This window comes from Netta rufina (assembly GCF_964035555.1).
Source record: "Netta rufina genome assembly, chromosome: 3".
NCBI classification, from domain to species: domain Eukaryota; kingdom Metazoa; phylum Chordata; class Aves; order Anseriformes; family Anatidae; genus Netta; species Netta rufina.
This window is the reverse complement of record NC_140125.1, coordinates 36,238,653-36,255,661: the sequence shown is the minus strand read 5'-3', so window position 1 is coordinate 36,255,661 and position 17,009 is coordinate 36,238,653. Positions and strand designations below refer to the sequence as shown.

Here is a 17,009-nt window from a genome sequence, read left to right as displayed (position 1 = left end):
CCAAATTGTTTTTATTAGACTTCTCATGTTTACTTCTAGGCTGACACATGCATGAGATATTCAGCCCTAAAGGTCACTTCTGAGAAAGCTATAAGTGACTGGAAACAGCACTGCAGGATGAAATGATGTCTCATTGGTAACTATTACTGCTGGAAAGTGATAAATGCTTTACTCTGGAGGCTAAGAGCAAGCTCCTGTAAATAAATTTCTATTTCTCAGCTGTAATGATAGCTGAAAGACAATGTGACAGGGCTGCTTCTCCTGAGTTTAATTTTTTTGGTTAAACAGAGAGAAGGATGGGCCTGTCTGTATGTGCTACCATGCAGAGCCTACTTCTGTGGGGCCCTGCTGGCTTGGCCATCATGTCTTTTCCTCCATGGCCGGGAGCAGGGTGGTGCTGGGTCATCCCTGGTGCCTCTCAGCCTTCCTGAGAGGAGCAGCCACCTAGGAGAAGCCAAATGACCAGGGCTTTGTGCAGGGCCCAACAAGTGTGCCCGCCATGTTGCTGCCCCTTCTGGTGCTGCCCGGCGTTTTCACAAAATGGCCGCCCAGGCATCAATACAAATGCTGGAGTCACCACAGCAGCTGACCCCTCATTCTCCCTGTGCGTCCTTTGGTCACCCCCTGCTTTCTTCCGTTTCCTCTTCTTTTTGGTGTTGACATTAGTCTTTAAGGTTTAAAAATAAAAAAAGGAAAGAAAAAGGGGAGGCTTTCAGTCACTTCCAACTTTTTTTCAGAGCTACGTGGTGGGCTCTGCTACCCATTCTGCACGGAAAGACGCGACTACCCATCTGTCCGTCTCCCCGTGTTTTCAGAGGCCCAAAACCTCCGAAATTCGGTTTTGACAGCGCTGGGAGTCCCCGCAATTTGCCTCCCTTCTCCGGCCGGCCCGCAGGGCGGCGCGCACGACCCTGCCCCCGTGCCCCGCCCGCCCTCCGCTGAGGCGTCACAGGCGCGGCCGCTGCCCCGCCCTTGCGCAGCCGCGGGGCGGCCATGTCGGCTGCCGTGGAGCAGCGCCTCGCCCGCTTTCGGGCTGCCCGCGGCACCAGCTCTGCCGCCGCCCGCCTCCCGCCGCGCTCCGAGGAGCCGCCGGGAAAGGCCGCGGCTCCGGAGGCCTCGGAGGGCCCGGATCGCGGCGGCCAGGTGAGCGCAGCGGTGTGCGGGTAGGGGGCGTGCGGCGGAGGGTTGGTGCCTGACCCCGCTCCTCGCTGCTGCTTCCACAGCCCCGTCCCGTCCCGGCGGCGACGGAGCCGGCGCGGCCGCTGCTGGTGCTGGCGCTGAAGGTGCTGCTGTGGGCCGTGCTGCTGGCGCTGTTCGCCGAGCTGGAGCTGGGGCTGCCCTTCTTCGTCGTCTCCCTCCTCTACTGGATGTACGCCGGCACCCGCGGCCCTGGCGAGCGGCGGCCGGGCGAGCTGAGCGCCTACTCCGTGTTCAACCCCGGCTGCACCCCCATCGCCGGGACGCTGACGGCCGAGCTGCTGGAGCGGGAGCTGCACTACCGGCCGGCCGCCGGGAGGTAGCGCCTGGCCGGCGGGCACGGCCCCCCTCGCCTCCGCACCGACAGGCTGCGGGACGAGCAGGGAAGGGGCCGGCCCCGAGCGCGGCGCGGACTCGAATAAAGCCGTAGCAAAGCGTAGCTCTGGTCTCCTTTCCTGGGGGGTGGCCCCGGGCCCGGCTGGCAGGCAGCGAAGCGGCAGGCAGCTGGTCTGAGCGGTGCTGGAAGGGCTGCGAGGGGCACGGCCTCGCGCAGCTGGCCGACAGCTTGGCAGCTGGTCAGTTTCTGCACCTGGAAGCCTTAACAGTGGTGGCAGGAAGGCTGCCGCTCGACAACAGCTGTAATAAAGTGATTAACTGCTCTTCTTTCCCAGCTCTGTCTGGAACCCACTTGTTGAAGACATGAGGCAGTATAAGTACAACAGAGGCTGGTGCTTCTGTTCACACTCGTGAGTTTCATCTAACACATCTGATTTTGATGCAAGTTCCCTGTTCACTTCAAGTGACAGCTTTTATCATCTGCAGTGTAGGGCAAAAGGTTTGATTATTATTCCTGACAGATAATGTATTTTTTTTTATTCATCATTTTTTAAATTTAGGGTCAACTTGCAGCAGATGTGGAAATGCAGGAAGCCCTCAGATAGAAAGGGATTTCCCCTGTCACTGGATTGTCTTTTTTTTTTTTTTTTTTTTTTTAACACCATAGCACAGCTGGTGATGCCTCTTCCAATCACTCCATACACTTTCTGTGTGATCCACTGGTATTTCTAAAATACAGGAACAAAACATTGAAACAAATCATTTATATTGCTATAGTGAAGAGCAGCTAATAGAGTTTATGCCTCTGAGTACTGAGTCAAGAACAAAAATCACAGCTTGCTCTTTCAAATCCTGTTTTATTATGCCTTTTGTATTTTAACAGTGATTTACAGTGTTAAGGATTGAGTTACTACAGGTTCTGTCATTTGTTAAGGAAACAAAAGGAAGCATTTGTCACGCTCAGTTGAACCGGAGAGTAATAGATTAAAGTACAAATAATATGTTTAACAATGCCAAGCATCTTTCAATACCTCTCCGCAGTACTTCTAGTACTGGTCTGTTGTATAAATTCCAAATGCCGCTTCTTAAAGCCAAGCACAGAATTTTCTCATTTCCACATGTTCTGCCATCCTCTAGCTGAGATGCAAAAACCTGTGGAGTTCTCACTCTTTCTGATGATTCCTTCTGACTCTGTACAGATAATGTGCTCCATTTTGTTCTTAATTAATACAGCTTTTGCAGGTAAAGAGCAGTTGTACTGGACATGGTGGTACAAATAAAACCTTTGCTTCCATGAAGTGTAAGCCTTTACATTCTTAGAAAATGTTACAGTAATTAAGAAGTAAGAAATAGTCACATGACAAAAAAAAATAAATACACCAGTAAGTGACGGAATTTTGTGAGTTGAATCTTTATTCACAAGGATAAAAATAAACATGTTTATGGGAAGTTGGTAATCTGACATGTTTCACAGATCCTGTGGGTGTTCTTTTAAACAAGGAAAGACATGCAAATAAATATTAAAAATAAGGTAACATCCATGAAATTATGAAACTTTATAGCAGCAATAATGGAAATAAAGTTTTCATTTGCTATAAACTAATTACATAATGTCCAGGTGAATTTATAGATTGTTCTATTTAATACTTTATGAAACACGTTACCACAGTAAATGAGCATGAAGCTGAAAGGCACAAGAAATAAAAATACACACAATTCATCTGTTCCAGTGCTTTGTGCTGCTTTGCTTATTTCATGCTACTCAAATAAATGCATGTTATAAATTCTGAAATGGAGATGTCATGAATAACAACATAGGCTTGTAAAAGATTTTACTGAAGTAGATAAAGTGTGATGTAGAAATCATTGTTTAGGCCTTGCTGGAAGTATTTCTCAAAATATATTACTGTTACGCTGCTTTGGTGGCAATTCCTTTCACTGAGTTGTTTCACTGGTGTGTCAAGGGGATATTAAAGGGCTTGAAGAAACAAGAGCTTAATTGGAGAGGAAAAAAAAAAAAACAAAAACATCAAAACTCTGGTCATCTAACACACCCTTTTTTTTCCCTCCTGGTTTCTAACAAGTCATAATGTAAGAAGGTAAGTTTGACAGCTGGTGCCAGAGTTATTCCAATAGGCCCAAAGCCCTCAGTTTTTAAGTGACACTGGGAGGGGTAAAAGGAGCCTAGTAGCTCAAAAGCATGTCAAGTTTTGTGACGGCAACTAAGTACAGATCTGATGCCACACCTGTAAGGACTTTGCTGTCTATTCCTATGTCTATTCGCTTTCATTTGGTATGTATACTTTTTTTTCCCAGCAAAATAGTGTGTTACAATGCATCTATAACTTCCTATTGCTACAGCAAAATTAATTTTGCTAACAGCTGTGCAAGTAGCAGGAACATTTTTTCTGGGTTTGCACACAACCAAGCAGGGCCCTGGAAAACTAGCACCCTATCTTGACTATTCATGGGTGAAATCAGTCCCTTCAGTGTGCATTATCACACAGATATTAATTTAATCTGTTACCACCTTTTCACCTACCAATGACTAATTTTACCACTTCTCCTATCAAAGCACTTAATGGTAGATGTTAAGTAGAAACATCAGGTATGCTCAACATACAAGAAGCTAATTAATTAAATTTCAGGACAGCAATTAGGTTACATATGTAGTAGTCAGGCATTGTATTAATGGTGTCAATGTAGAAACTAGGTATTAAATTTGCAGACGAACCTGAGGTGCTTCATTCCAAGGTCAGCTCTGCAGCTGAAGTTATGAAGGGACAGCCTGGGAATGGCCTGCATAGAAGCCAGCATGCTAAGCAGCCAGAAACCAGCCTGAGAACTGTGGTGGATTTCTACAAATGTGTCTGGCTTTTTCCCTGGAGCAAAATTATAAGCATTATAGCAGAAGAAGGTAACCTATCCTCTGTAATTTGATTCTAACCTGCTGATTACAAAACTAATCCACCCTGTTGGCAATTTGAATTCTAATACAATGATTAAATAATTCCATGCAAAGCAATCTAGCTTCAGGCAGGGAAGATGCTGAATTACATCCCAGCATATCCAGTTCATTTTCTTGGCATTGGGGGATGTGAACCCAAGTGCAAAGAGGGACTTGAAAATACGTTCTTTTTCTCTCTGCTGAGCAGTGTAACTGCTAGGCTATAACAGTTACTCATTACAGTAAGGCTATGGGCAGGGATATTCTCTGACCTCATATCTCGCACCTTGTCTCTGTTGTAAAGGGAGCCTGAATATCTAAGCTGAGTAAAGATACGTAATGTCTGTTATTAAGTGATACAATGGACCGAGGTCTGCTTGTAAAGGTACCTCATTCTTTTCTCCAGCAACTCATGTAAACAGCAGCAAGGGTAACCGCTAATTAGCAGTGTAGATGCATATTCTGCGAGAGCCCTCACAGATTCTAGCAGGCGACACAAGCCCATTGAGCTCGGGCTGCTGCACCATGGGGGCTTCCCAAACCCCACTGAGGGCAAGCTGGGGAGGTGGTGTGCAGCCAGAGCTGTCCGCTGTGCTGAAAGCACAGCCCTTGACATGCCCGGTGAAACACACCCACTTGCCTGCCACCCCGGGTAGGGCACCTGACAGGTAGCTCGTGGGCCTGCAGAAATCAGACGGGGGCTAGGGAAGAAAACAGAGAAGAGTGAGCCCATGCGAAGTGCCAAATCTGTCCCAAGCAGGTGATCTCTGGTAAGACCAATTGTGACTGCAGGTTGACTTCTGCACCCAACTGGAGAGGCAGAGTGCCATGTAAAAGCTGAAGGACCGTGCATACAGGGGATATTTATATCAGTGTCAACAGAGACCTATTAATAAAAAAGAGCCCCCCCACTAGATACTGGTTTTGGTTTTCAAGTGAAGCTTAAAAAGAGCACTCGGGAACATACACCACGCTACCTGCTGCAGTTACGGATCTTCAGGATGCTGTTCTTCACCTACCTAGTAAAACAGGTAAGCATATTTTGAACTTTAGATTTGGAAAGCGTATTACAAAACTGATTCTCCCCTGAAACACATGTTGTGTCCCACTAAGTTCTTTCTAAAACTGGTAATAGCACCTTACCCTATCCCCATAAAAGTCTAAATTTTTTTTTGGCAATAATCATATTCTGTATCCTTGTAATTTAATCAGTTGATCACTCAGCTCGCCCACTCAACAGTAATAAGCCATTGACCCCGTGGTTTCAGCCTGGATCAATGCTATGCTTAAGTTTTGGACACCTGGAGGCCTTGCGTGCAAATAGGAAGAAACTCTTTTAACTTACTTTAGACATGATCGATTTTTCCTCTGATGTGTTGATTATATTAGCAGATTGCTTTCCCTAGAAACCTTTGTCCAACAGCCTGCAGGCAATGAGCAGCATATACTTAAGTTTCTTGCTGGAGATGACACACTTAAGCCACTTGCTTGGGTATTTAAGGGTTTTCAGGTATATTATACAGTTCATTGTTCTCAGTCTGATTCACCTTCAGAAATCTTAGCTGAATGTGGCCTGGCAAGTGGCAGCATAGACACTACTGCCTACTGTGCCTCCGCTACTGATGCTGTTGGCTGGACACTTCAGAGGTTTCATACTGCTGTCTCTCTGGACATACAAATGTTCCAATCTCCAGCGCTCCCAGCTTTTCCGAAACTCCATCTGAACCTAATAGGTCCAAAGAAGGAAATAAAAAGAATGAATGTAGAAATAATCAGACCTTTATATGATTCCATTAGAAAAGGGCAAGTTAAAAATAAGCATACCACACTGATCGGAAAAGCTGACAATGCTTTAAATCTGAAATATTACTGTTTTAAATTAGCTAATTATCTCATTAGTCCATCATAAGGTATTCCATATTTAAGATAATGATGGTATTCACTTGCATAAAGCTACATTGTCCCAGGAAATGTTATCTTCAGTATTTTATTCTAAATAGTATTCAGCTGCAATAGTGAATGTACTCTATGCCCTACCACTACTAACAATTAAGTTGATTCTGCATATCAGTCATGAAATGACTGACAAGATTGGCTTCCAGCTTAGTACTGCCACCAGAGGTATTCCTAGAATTCTGCTTTAATTTCTGTTTTCATTTGAACAGTATCGTGTGGGATTATTTTTACTCTTTGAATATTTAGGGGTTTTGTTTGTTTGTTTTACAAAGATTATTCAGAATTGAAACACCGACAAACTAGCTCATTGAAGTCTGTATATTCTTTCCCCTTTAAAATAACAATTAGAGTATTTTTGCAGGTACTGTTTTTTTAAAGTTACATACCTAGCTGGTACAGGTTCTGGGTTAAACTGTGTAACTGCTGTACTCACATGGAAGTTTACCAAGGGTTTTGCAACTGTCATGGTTTCAGCTTTTTGTACTTCACAAACAAGAACAGAATTTAGATCTTCCTGTTCCATGGGCAAAGCTCTTGCCACTTGACTGAAGTAAGAACTTCCATTAGCTTTTAACACGTAAGGCAGAGGACATAAAATTGAACATTTTTTACTCTATTTAGAAAAAGGCAGGAGTGTAACTACAGTAATCAATTCATTAGGGTGTGTACTTCAGCCTGGAAGTAAGTTCAATATGGGCAGGTTACTTAAGCGAGCCTTCTCTGGAGAGTTCCTTTTTGTTATCTTCCTTTTAGGGTCTGGTGCTGACCACTAAGAGACTAACTAAATGATGGCAGTTCCAACACAGGCCTGTCATCCTATGCAGGCTGCTGAAACCTTCATACTCTGAGGGAAACTTCCTAGGGAACCAGTTACTGTAAAGCTTTCTTCTCTGCTTATTTTCAAGTACTAAAACTGGGAAGCAGCCCTAGAAAAAGAAGCAAGGTCTTACACAGGCAATTGTCTTCCTTTGATGGTTACCTCCAGCAGTGCTTGTCAACTTTGACCCACAGCCCTTTTAACAAGCACTATCCTGGCACAGGCGTTTGTAAACCAACCGCATTTCTGTGTTACTGAGGGTGGAATCTGTCCCTCTGGTATCACAACCAAATGGGACAGAAGGAAAGGTGCTGAGATAAAAACTTGTATTGTACCATGATTACTGTGGGTGGTGGTTGTGTCAAAAGCTACACAAAGACACGAGGAAAAATATAGTGTGTGAGAGATACCTTGCCGTATAAGAATTGGGAAGAACAGCTTGATAAAGACAGAACAGAAAACAGTGAAATGCAAGGACTATATTGTCTGTAGGATAATAATTGATCATACTACCACCGCTGTTGTTGGCATGGAGAACCTCTGATTTAATAGGTAGCATTGGGAATAAGCAGTTTTGGACATTGACAGGTAGATCCTGAAAGAGCACATGAATGTACTTACTGACAGATTAAGTCAATGAGCAATACAAGTGGGTATTTAGAGTCAGACAAAGGAAGGAAATGAGTCTTCAGTCCAGCTGGACGTGACAGGTTGTATCCTAGAGCTATGATACAAATAGCCTGCAAGATTGAGATAAAGTGAATGGAAAGACCTGAATAAAAGACCATATCAGAGATGATGTCTTAGGAATGGCTGTGGATGACAACATTAATTTTCTCTCCAGAGGTTAGGAAAAGGGTAAAGAGCGGCTTTGGTGTCAGCGTTGAACTGAATTTTTGCCTCAATGGCTGTGAAGATGTGACCAGCGGCATAGGTTAAGATTTATTTTGTAGATCTTAAGCACAGAAGCTGATGTACAAATCTTTCAGCAAAAAAATCATAGCCTAGTAGCTTCTGTGCATGGATGAGATTCCCCATAAATTAGCTATATAGGGAAAATGGAACTAAGAGCAAAGTTCACACAAGAAAGAGGAAGAAGAATTTTTTTAAGAGAAAGGGAAGAGGTATCGGAACCTGGAAAAGGCAGTCATGGAGATTAAAGATGGAAAGGTATCTCACAGAGAGCAGCTGATTGAGACTAATGCAGCTGCTGGGCAAGGATGTTGAATGTGGCAATGAGCCTGGAATGTGATTGCAGAGAAGTTAAACTTTGGCAAAAAACATGTCAATAAATCACAGTGAAAGGAAAGTTGATCTGAAATGACAGGGAATGGAGCTGGTGGAGGAGTTCAATAGATAGTCTCTATAGAGAATACTCAATGAAAAGAAAAAGTTGGCAGTAAATAAAAAAGTCAGGAGTCCTAGAGTTAGGACAGGTTATTTTAACGTGGAAGAGACTCAAGTGTACTTCCACTGCAACAGGAAGAAGGCAAAAAAGAGAAGCAAGACTATAGAGAACGCAACCCGAATCAGCTTAAACTAACTCTGGTGGAAAAACACAGCATCTCTCTGGGTAGAATATTTCTTATAGAAAGCAACACTAACTGCAGAAAAACTGATCATATTAAACCCAGCTCATTTTCAAAATAACACTGGTGATAACAGGCAATCTGATGAGATCCTGCAGTTTGTTTCAGAGCAATACTACCATTCTTTCAGCTAAAATGTGACTGAAATATGAACATATTTTAATGTTTTTCTTTAAGTAGATACTATGAAAGGAAACTAATAAAACTTCTAGCTTTATTTCTACCCCTGATCTGGTACCAGCAATTGCAAAAACCTTAGGAAGTATAGTTAAGGAAAAAGCTCTCATTGAGTCACAAACAAAAATAAAAATACAGTCCATACTGCAAATGGGGATTGGCTTCAGGCACAAACAGTCTGTCAGAAGAATAATAGTTTGAAAACCAAGAATATCGCATATAGTTTAAGAAAGTAATAGAAAAGACTTAACATAATCAAGCTCTTTGCATGGATTTATTTTATGGGGGTTGATGATTGAGCTTGACAAAATTCTTTTCCTTTCTTTTAACAAGAGCTGGAACAAACAAAAGAATTCAACCTAGATCGTTGTTCAGCTTTCTGTGAAGCTGAACACATTATGATTACATTTTAGTTACTTTACAAACCCAAGAGAAGTAGAATAACATGAGATTTGGAGGATCCCTTAGAAACATAGGAAGGCTACTTCACAGAAAGGTCCATCAAAAGAAGCAAGCGTACCTGGTATCGGGTAATTTGTTTGTATTCAATTGGGCTATGATGTAACTTTGCCCTTGTAGGAATGAAATTTCATGGAGGAAATTATTCAGTATTACTCACTAGAGACCTGGCTGCAGCTGCACAGGGGATGTATCAGCAAAGGCTAAAGTGAATCAAAATAAATGCATGATGCAGCAACAGACGGTGCTTCATTTCAAGATGTACACCTGTAAAGCTGTGCAAGGAATTTTAAACAAATATTCTCCAACTCATACTTGATCAAATCCTGCTGCTACCCACTTCTGATTTTTGTAAACAGTACAATTAACACATTGACTTAAACCAAATTAACCCACAGCTACAAAAGTGAACAGTCTCCTGCAGGCCTTCATTCAAGATGCCTGCTGCTTTTTTGTTGACTCCAGCCAGGCCATGATGACACAATTAGAATATTTTTCTATTGATTCCAGTTTTTTGATGAAGCCTGTCTCCCAATGGATGATCTTAGATTACAGTGTCATATTTAAAAGTAGATTTAGCATGAATGCAAAACACACTGATGTACGTTAGAATTAATAATGTGCTGCCAAATTACTGGTGTTTGCATCCCTTGCAAACTTGGCTGCTGAGTGAATGAATAATAATAATCACTTACAAGGTAACATGAGAGGTTCCTGCAATACAGAAACTGAACAATATTCTACCCTAACAGGGCTGGGATTCAGCAGATGCCCTAGAAGATAGTACTCATTCAAATTAACTCAAAGCCCTGATTTTATTTCTTCTGAGCCTTTGGGAGGGCTCACTACTTCTTGAAGTTCAGTGCTCCATTTCAACGAGGGCTTCATGATATCGTCAGTAGCTGGGCCACACAGAAACCAAACTAAACCAAACTATACATTCGCCATGAGGACTACAACCTAACCAGCTAGATGATGAGTTCTCAAAATAAAAAGGGCTCTACTCCCACATTCATCAAAACAAGCAAATCAGAAGCACTTTGAGATGGATTAAGGAGAGCAGCTCTAATTCTCAATAAAAGGAAAGTTCTAGCAGTGAAAACTATACAACTGTGAGCAAGAAACTTGCAAGATTTCATGTCTACAAATAGCGTCCCTAAATTATACTGCCTGAATTCCTTCCAACATTTGTCTGAAGAGTTATTCTGTGTAATTGTACAGAGGAGGATCTGCAGAAAAAGTAAAATAATAATAATAATAAAAAAAGCTCTGAACACAACTTTTAGCAGTTTAAGACCATTTAGCAGTTCAAGACCATTTTCAATTTCCTTTTTCTACAGTGGATGCTGATAAGGCAAATTGGAACAGCTCCTAGTGTCTCTCTTACCTCATTATTGATGAAACAGTAAAGAATTGCAACCATCAGCCCCTGAAATCAACAAAAAACAGAAGAGGAGTGAGTAGAGCAGAGCAGTTGTCCCACTTTGCCAAGCAAGCCTGCAGAGGGGTGAGCTTCATACCAGCATGTTCCATGGTTAGAGAAAAAAAAGACTGAAAGATGGAGACAATCTGACGGCAGAGAAGTTTGACCAGACAAAGTCTTAAAGCACACAGTCTTAGGAAAAGTAAGTTGCAGTTTTCTTCAGGCTCTGTCATTTTTTCCAAACCATTCTTTCCCCTTCTTTTTCCTTACCTTGTTTCTAGCCATATACACTTCATATATGAACAATTCACAGTGAGCTCAAGTACAGCTCTGTGCTTGATAAACAAGGATTGAGTGGGTGAGCAGGGAAACTTGAAGAATAATGATTCCTTTAGACAAGGAGATTCTTTTAAAATGGCTTTACCTAAGGCAACGGCTAAATAAAAATCACTGTAAATCTACATTCACCTCGCATGCAATTGCAGCTGTAGACAACTACCTCTCACAGCACAGATTTTCAAAGGAGTATCAAAAACACGAGAGGAGGCACAAAATTTGCTTTCAGCAATGCCATTATACAATTACAGGAAATCACAGATAATTTTATTATTGCCTTGAGGTGTCCCATAGGAAGCAGAGATTAATACAAGGATAGCAATACCAGTTTATTGTGAGAAATGTAAGACTTATTGAAAATAAGTGACACTAACATCTAAACTAGCTATTAAAAATTACTTCTCATGCTTTCACTTCCACTGTCATAAACCTGCAAGATCCAGTGCTAAATTGAGAAATATGAAGAACAGGGAGCGTGCAATGATTGAGAGAGCAAGCAGCTCCCCAAGCAGCAGTTACAAAATATCTTATCCACAGGCGCAGAGTGTGAGTGCTACCTGGAAAGAAGCAAAGGAGAGTTCAGTAAAAAGCTTCACAAAGCGCAGCATCCCTCTGGCATGCTCATCAGTAATAAAGGCAAAGATGACCTCGTGGGTCCCCAGAAGTGGGATCAGCGTCAGCGTAGACTTGGCCAGCCTAAGATCACAAAGAAAGAAAAAAACAATGCCACTGAATAGATCATTGTTGATCCCAGTGATCACCACTGTTTCTGACACACTGTGAACTTTGGTCACTGCACCACTTTATGTTGCAGTGTCCTCTTCCAGAAGCTGCAGAAAAATAATAATAATAAAAAAAAAATCCTCAAAACAGAACCATAGTAGGTTTCAGTATGTTTTAATTGCCATTCCACTGCAGACCACTCTCTGCTCTCACCAATGCTATCTGTTCAGCTCCTGGCTGTATTTCACCTAGAAAGCCTGCCAAACTCAGGAGCAGGTCACATGCTTCCTTGTACCCCAAGATGCCTTCCCATGTACCCTCTTCCCCGTCTATAAGTGGGAAATATGATCAAAACCTACTTTGTTGATAGAAACAGTGAAAGAAACAGTCTATCAGTGTCTGGAATCTTTTAAAAATACCTTGGCAAAGGGAGGAGTATTCCTTCCCACCTCCGTGGTGTGTTAAATCTTCAAAACACTGTAACTAACTGTCACTGCACAACGCTTCGTAAAAGCAGTTAAACTGTCTTAGAGTGACTGATGACTCCGTGATTTAAATGGCAAGTTCAAAGACACAGCTAGCAAACGAAAAAAGACACTAATCTGAAGTAAAATATTTTTCATCAGTGGGAGAGCAATGCTCAGGGTTACAACTACAGAAAAAATATTGACAAGAATGGTCTTTAACTCTCTTTTGACAGGTATACACACTAAATCACCCAACAGGATAATGAAAAGGGCCTGAACCCCACGTGGGAGGTTATAGGACTATCATGGGCCACAGAACCAGACGACACTGCCAGTGTCTCCCGACAACCTGCCATGAGACACTTTGGTAGATGCAGAATCACTTGACCAGCAGGGTTGTCAGCAAATCTTGTGTGCCCTAGATTGTTTACTCTGAATCACATAAACGCTCAGGTTGGAAAAGATCTCTGGAAGCCCCTAGTCCAGTTCTAGTTCACAGCAGGTTACTCAAGGCTGTGTCCAGCCAAGCTTTCTTGCTAAATTCTCTCTGCTTTATTAGCAGATTCTTGAACATGTAGTATGAATAACAGAATTAACATGCACCTCTAAGAAATGGTTCAAGTGTATCAAACCTACGTGCTGCTTACAGAAGTCCTGAGGGCAAGGGCAAGATAATTTTACAGTCAGACTTTTAAATGGCCCCATGCCAACGGAACTGCTTCTGCCCCCCCCCCACACTCTACCCTGCAAATTTTACTCTGTCATATGAAAGTCATATATATTCAACATGAACAAAAGCAAACCACGCAGCACATTAGAAGGAGTACTTTTCTCTGCTTTTAGCTCCAAACACACAAAAGGATTTCCAAAATTTCACATGAGATAATGAAGGCAGGTAACATACAAGTCAACTCTACAGTCAGATGAGAAGACACAAAAATACATGGTGTGTCTAGCTTAGCAGGCTGTAATGTAGAAATATCCAACTTCAAGCCAGCAAAATCAGCTAACTCTAGTAGAACTGTAGTAGAACAGCTACCACAGCTTGTAGCTCCACGTTCGTTAATTCACCCTGCTGCAGACTTGTTCTTTCTACTGTATTTTTCAGACTGCAATACAGAAATATTCTCCAAGATGTAGACATGAAGGATGTGACTAAGAATCTTATCAAGATAATAAAATAACAGGAGTAACACAGACACAGACAGGGCAAAGCCTGCAAAATAAGAAGTGAATGCTTCAGTGATAACTTTTGACATCTTGAAACATCTCTCTTGAAACATCATATACATTCTTAGTAAATCCAAGATCAAAAGTTTGTCCTAGTAACAACTGGCAAGGAGAACAAGGAGCAGTACTCAAAATGACCCACACCTTGATATTCATTGAAGTTAAAGGTTTTATTTTTTCACTCATATATTTTTTTTTCAAATTATGTAAGTACCTGCATATGCTTAAAGTATTTAGAAAATATCTACTTACTTAATATTCTTCCAGTTTAATGTCATGAGCAAAGAGATCAAGCCTTCTGTTTCTCTATAATCACAGAATCACAGAATTTCTAGGTTGGAAGAGACCTCAAGATCATCGAGTCCAACCTCTGACCTAACACTAACAGTCCTCCACTAAACCATATCCCTAAGCTCTACATCTAAACATCTTTTAAAGACCTCCAGGGATGGTGACTCCACCACTTCCCTGGGCAGCCTGTTCCAATGTCTAACGACCCTTTCGCTAAAGAAGTTCTTCCTAACATCCAACCTAAAACTCCCCTGGCGCAACTTGAGCCCATTCCCCCTCATCCTGTCACCAGGCACGTGGGAGAACAGACCAACTCCCCACCTCGCTACAGCCTCCTTTAAGGTACCTGTAGAGAGCAATAAGGTCACCCCTGAGCCTCCTTTTCTCCAGGCTGAACAAGCCCAGCTCCCTCAGCTGCTCCTCGTAGGACTTGTTCTCCAGACCCCTCACCAGCTTCATCACCCTTCTCTGGACTCTTGAGCACCTCGATGTCCTTCTTGTAGCGAGGGGCCCAAAACTGAACACAGTACTCAAGGTGCAGCCTCACCAGAGCTGAGTACAGGGGGACGATCACTACCCTAGCCCTGCTGGCCACACTGCTTCTTATACAAGCCAGGATGCCGAAAATGAGAATGAAGGTACAACACCTGTCCTGGCTTCACCAGGAGGCTTCTCTGGAGACTGACTGTCTAAGAGTCATACCAATGTACACCATAATCTATGCCCAGGGTCTGTGTTCTTTAACTGCTACTGTCAGTCCACTCCTTTTCATATACCTCTTTGTCTACTTCCATTTTGAGAGGTAAAAAAAGCGTCAGACCAACAAATGACATACCTGCATTTTATGTCAGTTTTGCACATCAAATTAGCCTGTAGTTTGGAGATGATGATGCATATAACTCTGATAAAGATCAGGAAATTTACCTGGAGAGATGAAAGAAGGATTTATGTCATCATCAAAAAATACATATGCATAAGTATTCAAAAAGTTGGTTTGTGTATACATTTGTAGATCCCTGTGCATCCTGCTATTCTGCAGCTGCAGCATTTGCCAATGATTTCAGTTCTTTGCTAAGCTATCATGCTTTAAAATATACCTCAGTGAATGCACAAGTCACCTTTGAAAATGCAGGAAGTTCACTAAACAAAGTAGAGGAGCATACCTACATCTCCTGGGAATGAGGCACAGTCAAGGTGTGGGGGCTGACCCGTCTGCCTTAGCTGGAGGTCTGACATCACCACAGTATTGCAGCTGCAGAACACAGCATTTCTCTGCAATGCCACAAAATTTACTTCTTTTCTGGAGACCAGTATTTGGAATATTACCATCTGGCTCTCTGTGCTACCTGCTGCAGGTTTTCCCATGCAGCACCTAACCGGATTACTGTGGCATGCTGTTTTGTTATCATGCACTGCCACTACAACATGACAGCATGGCCAAAACAAGCATTATGCCAGTCAGGAATTCCAGTGACAGAAAACAATTCAGTTTCATAAAATTTCATTTCTGAATCAAAATGTCAGTACCCCCAAATATTATTAGCCCTTGGACATGCACAATAGCCATGTGCACTTCCGCTCTTTCTAGTACATCATGCAGTACTGCATGTACTCTATACTCACCCCAATGGCGATTAGAATGGGCAGTCTGATGATCAACCAGTAATTCATGTTATAGTTTCTGCTCCAGCAGCTAGGCAGATGGCAAAAAGAGGAAGACAAGAAAAAAAGTTTCAGTACATGACTAAATTCTCCCATTTCTCATTCTGTCACAGCAATGCAGATGGAAAACAATACTGATGACTAGATACCAGGAAAGCACATCATGCTGACATAGAAACAGATGCAGTGGCTTGATTCTTAGAAATGCTGAATGCTTTGTGCAATTGCAGCTATCATAATACAACTGGATACTACTTGTCTGCCTTTCTTGCCCACTAATGGCTAGCTCTCCTCCACAGTTTGCTATGAATTATCATTGGTTAATTGTAAAGACTGACTCCATTAAAACCAAGGTCCAAATATGTCACTTTGCTGGAGGGTTAGGATGAATCTATTCGAGTTGGATCTTTCCTGAGTAGTTCCTATCTTACTCTTTTTGTACTATTTTTTATTACTCTGCAGTCTCCAATGCTGGGTCATATTACTTAGCTGCTCATTAGTTCTTTTTCACATTACCTACCATCACTTTTTTCCTATCAATATTTAGATCAATCATCTATTTTATTTGCTATTATTTTCAAAAATGACCTACTAATTTCAACCAGGAGAAAGCAATTAAGGCAATTAAGCAATTAAGGTTCCACCACTGTATATGTACAGGTTTCAGGCTCAAAGGAAGGGTTAAGTTGTAAGAAAGCAAAATCATAGACTGGAGCAATAGTTCCTAACTTTTGTTGGCCGACTGAGCCCTCTGCCAAGAAGGTAACATGCTACAGGCAATATAATACTTTATTCTCCCCATAAGCCTCATTTTAGCTTTTTAAATTCTTGTGTCCTTGAGCTATACTGGAGAGCAATCACAAGGAATGTGATGTTTGAAAGCCACAGATTGAGATCACTGGTTTGAAGTGAACTTGACAAATACATCTAGTTCTTTTGGGTCCCCCAACACAATAGCTGTGTACACAACAACTCCATTGTTTGGGCAGTCTTCACATACCACTTCACTTGCTGCCAGAACATATGTATACTCAATTTTCCTTAAGTTTTCTTAATAGGCCTGTGAAACTTCAGCACGGGTGATGTTGGTGGAGAGTAAACCCACCCAACCTTGTTGTGGAATAGTCAACTTGAGAGAAACTAGCAAACTGTAGAAAACATATTGGGGGTCCATGCTACAATAACACTTACACACACTCTATGAATACTACAGAGGAGAGTGAAGCAGCTTAGCTGCAGCAATTCCATATTCCCTTGGTTGTACTGGAAGCCCAAGAAGGGCTAGGGATTTCCATTTTGTTTTCAATTTCATTTTGATGCATACAACCAGCTCCAATCCCTGACTACATTCAACTGTATTTTAGGTACTGCAGAAAAAAGGTGTATGTACTGTGTGCAG

The 17,009-nt window shown here is 42.2% G+C and overlaps 2 protein-coding genes across 2 annotated transcripts in view; one reads left to right on the top strand and one right to left on the bottom strand.

Annotated features, from left to right (window-relative positions):
* The first annotated feature begins 985 nt into the window (after positions 1 to 985).
* On the top strand, positions 986 to 2,225 carry SAYSD1 (SAYSVFN motif domain containing 1). The gene is made up of 2 exons (XM_084285308.1): positions 986 to 1,143; positions 1,224 to 2,225. Exons 1-2 carry the CDS (start codon positions 994 to 996, stop codon positions 1,518 to 1,520), a joined length of 447 nt encoding a protein of 148 aa, XP_084141434.1. The 5' UTR covers positions 986 to 993; the 3' UTR covers positions 1,521 to 2,225.
* Positions 2,226 to 6,038: 3,813 nt separating this feature from the next.
* Positions 6,039 to 17,009, bottom strand: part of GLP1R (glucagon like peptide 1 receptor) — a gene marked incomplete at both ends in the record, with an annotated part of 85,979 nt that continues 75,008 nt past the window's right edge. The window contains 5 exons of the mRNA XM_084283419.1: positions 6,039 to 6,206; positions 10,866 to 10,907; positions 11,795 to 11,933; positions 14,784 to 14,872; positions 15,572 to 15,641. Coding sequence (XP_084139545.1) covers positions 6,039 to 6,206; positions 10,866 to 10,907; positions 11,795 to 11,933; positions 14,784 to 14,872; positions 15,572 to 15,641 — 508 coding nt within the window. The remainder of the gene's footprint in view (positions 6,207 to 10,865; positions 10,908 to 11,794; positions 11,934 to 14,783; positions 14,873 to 15,571; positions 15,642 to 17,009) is intronic.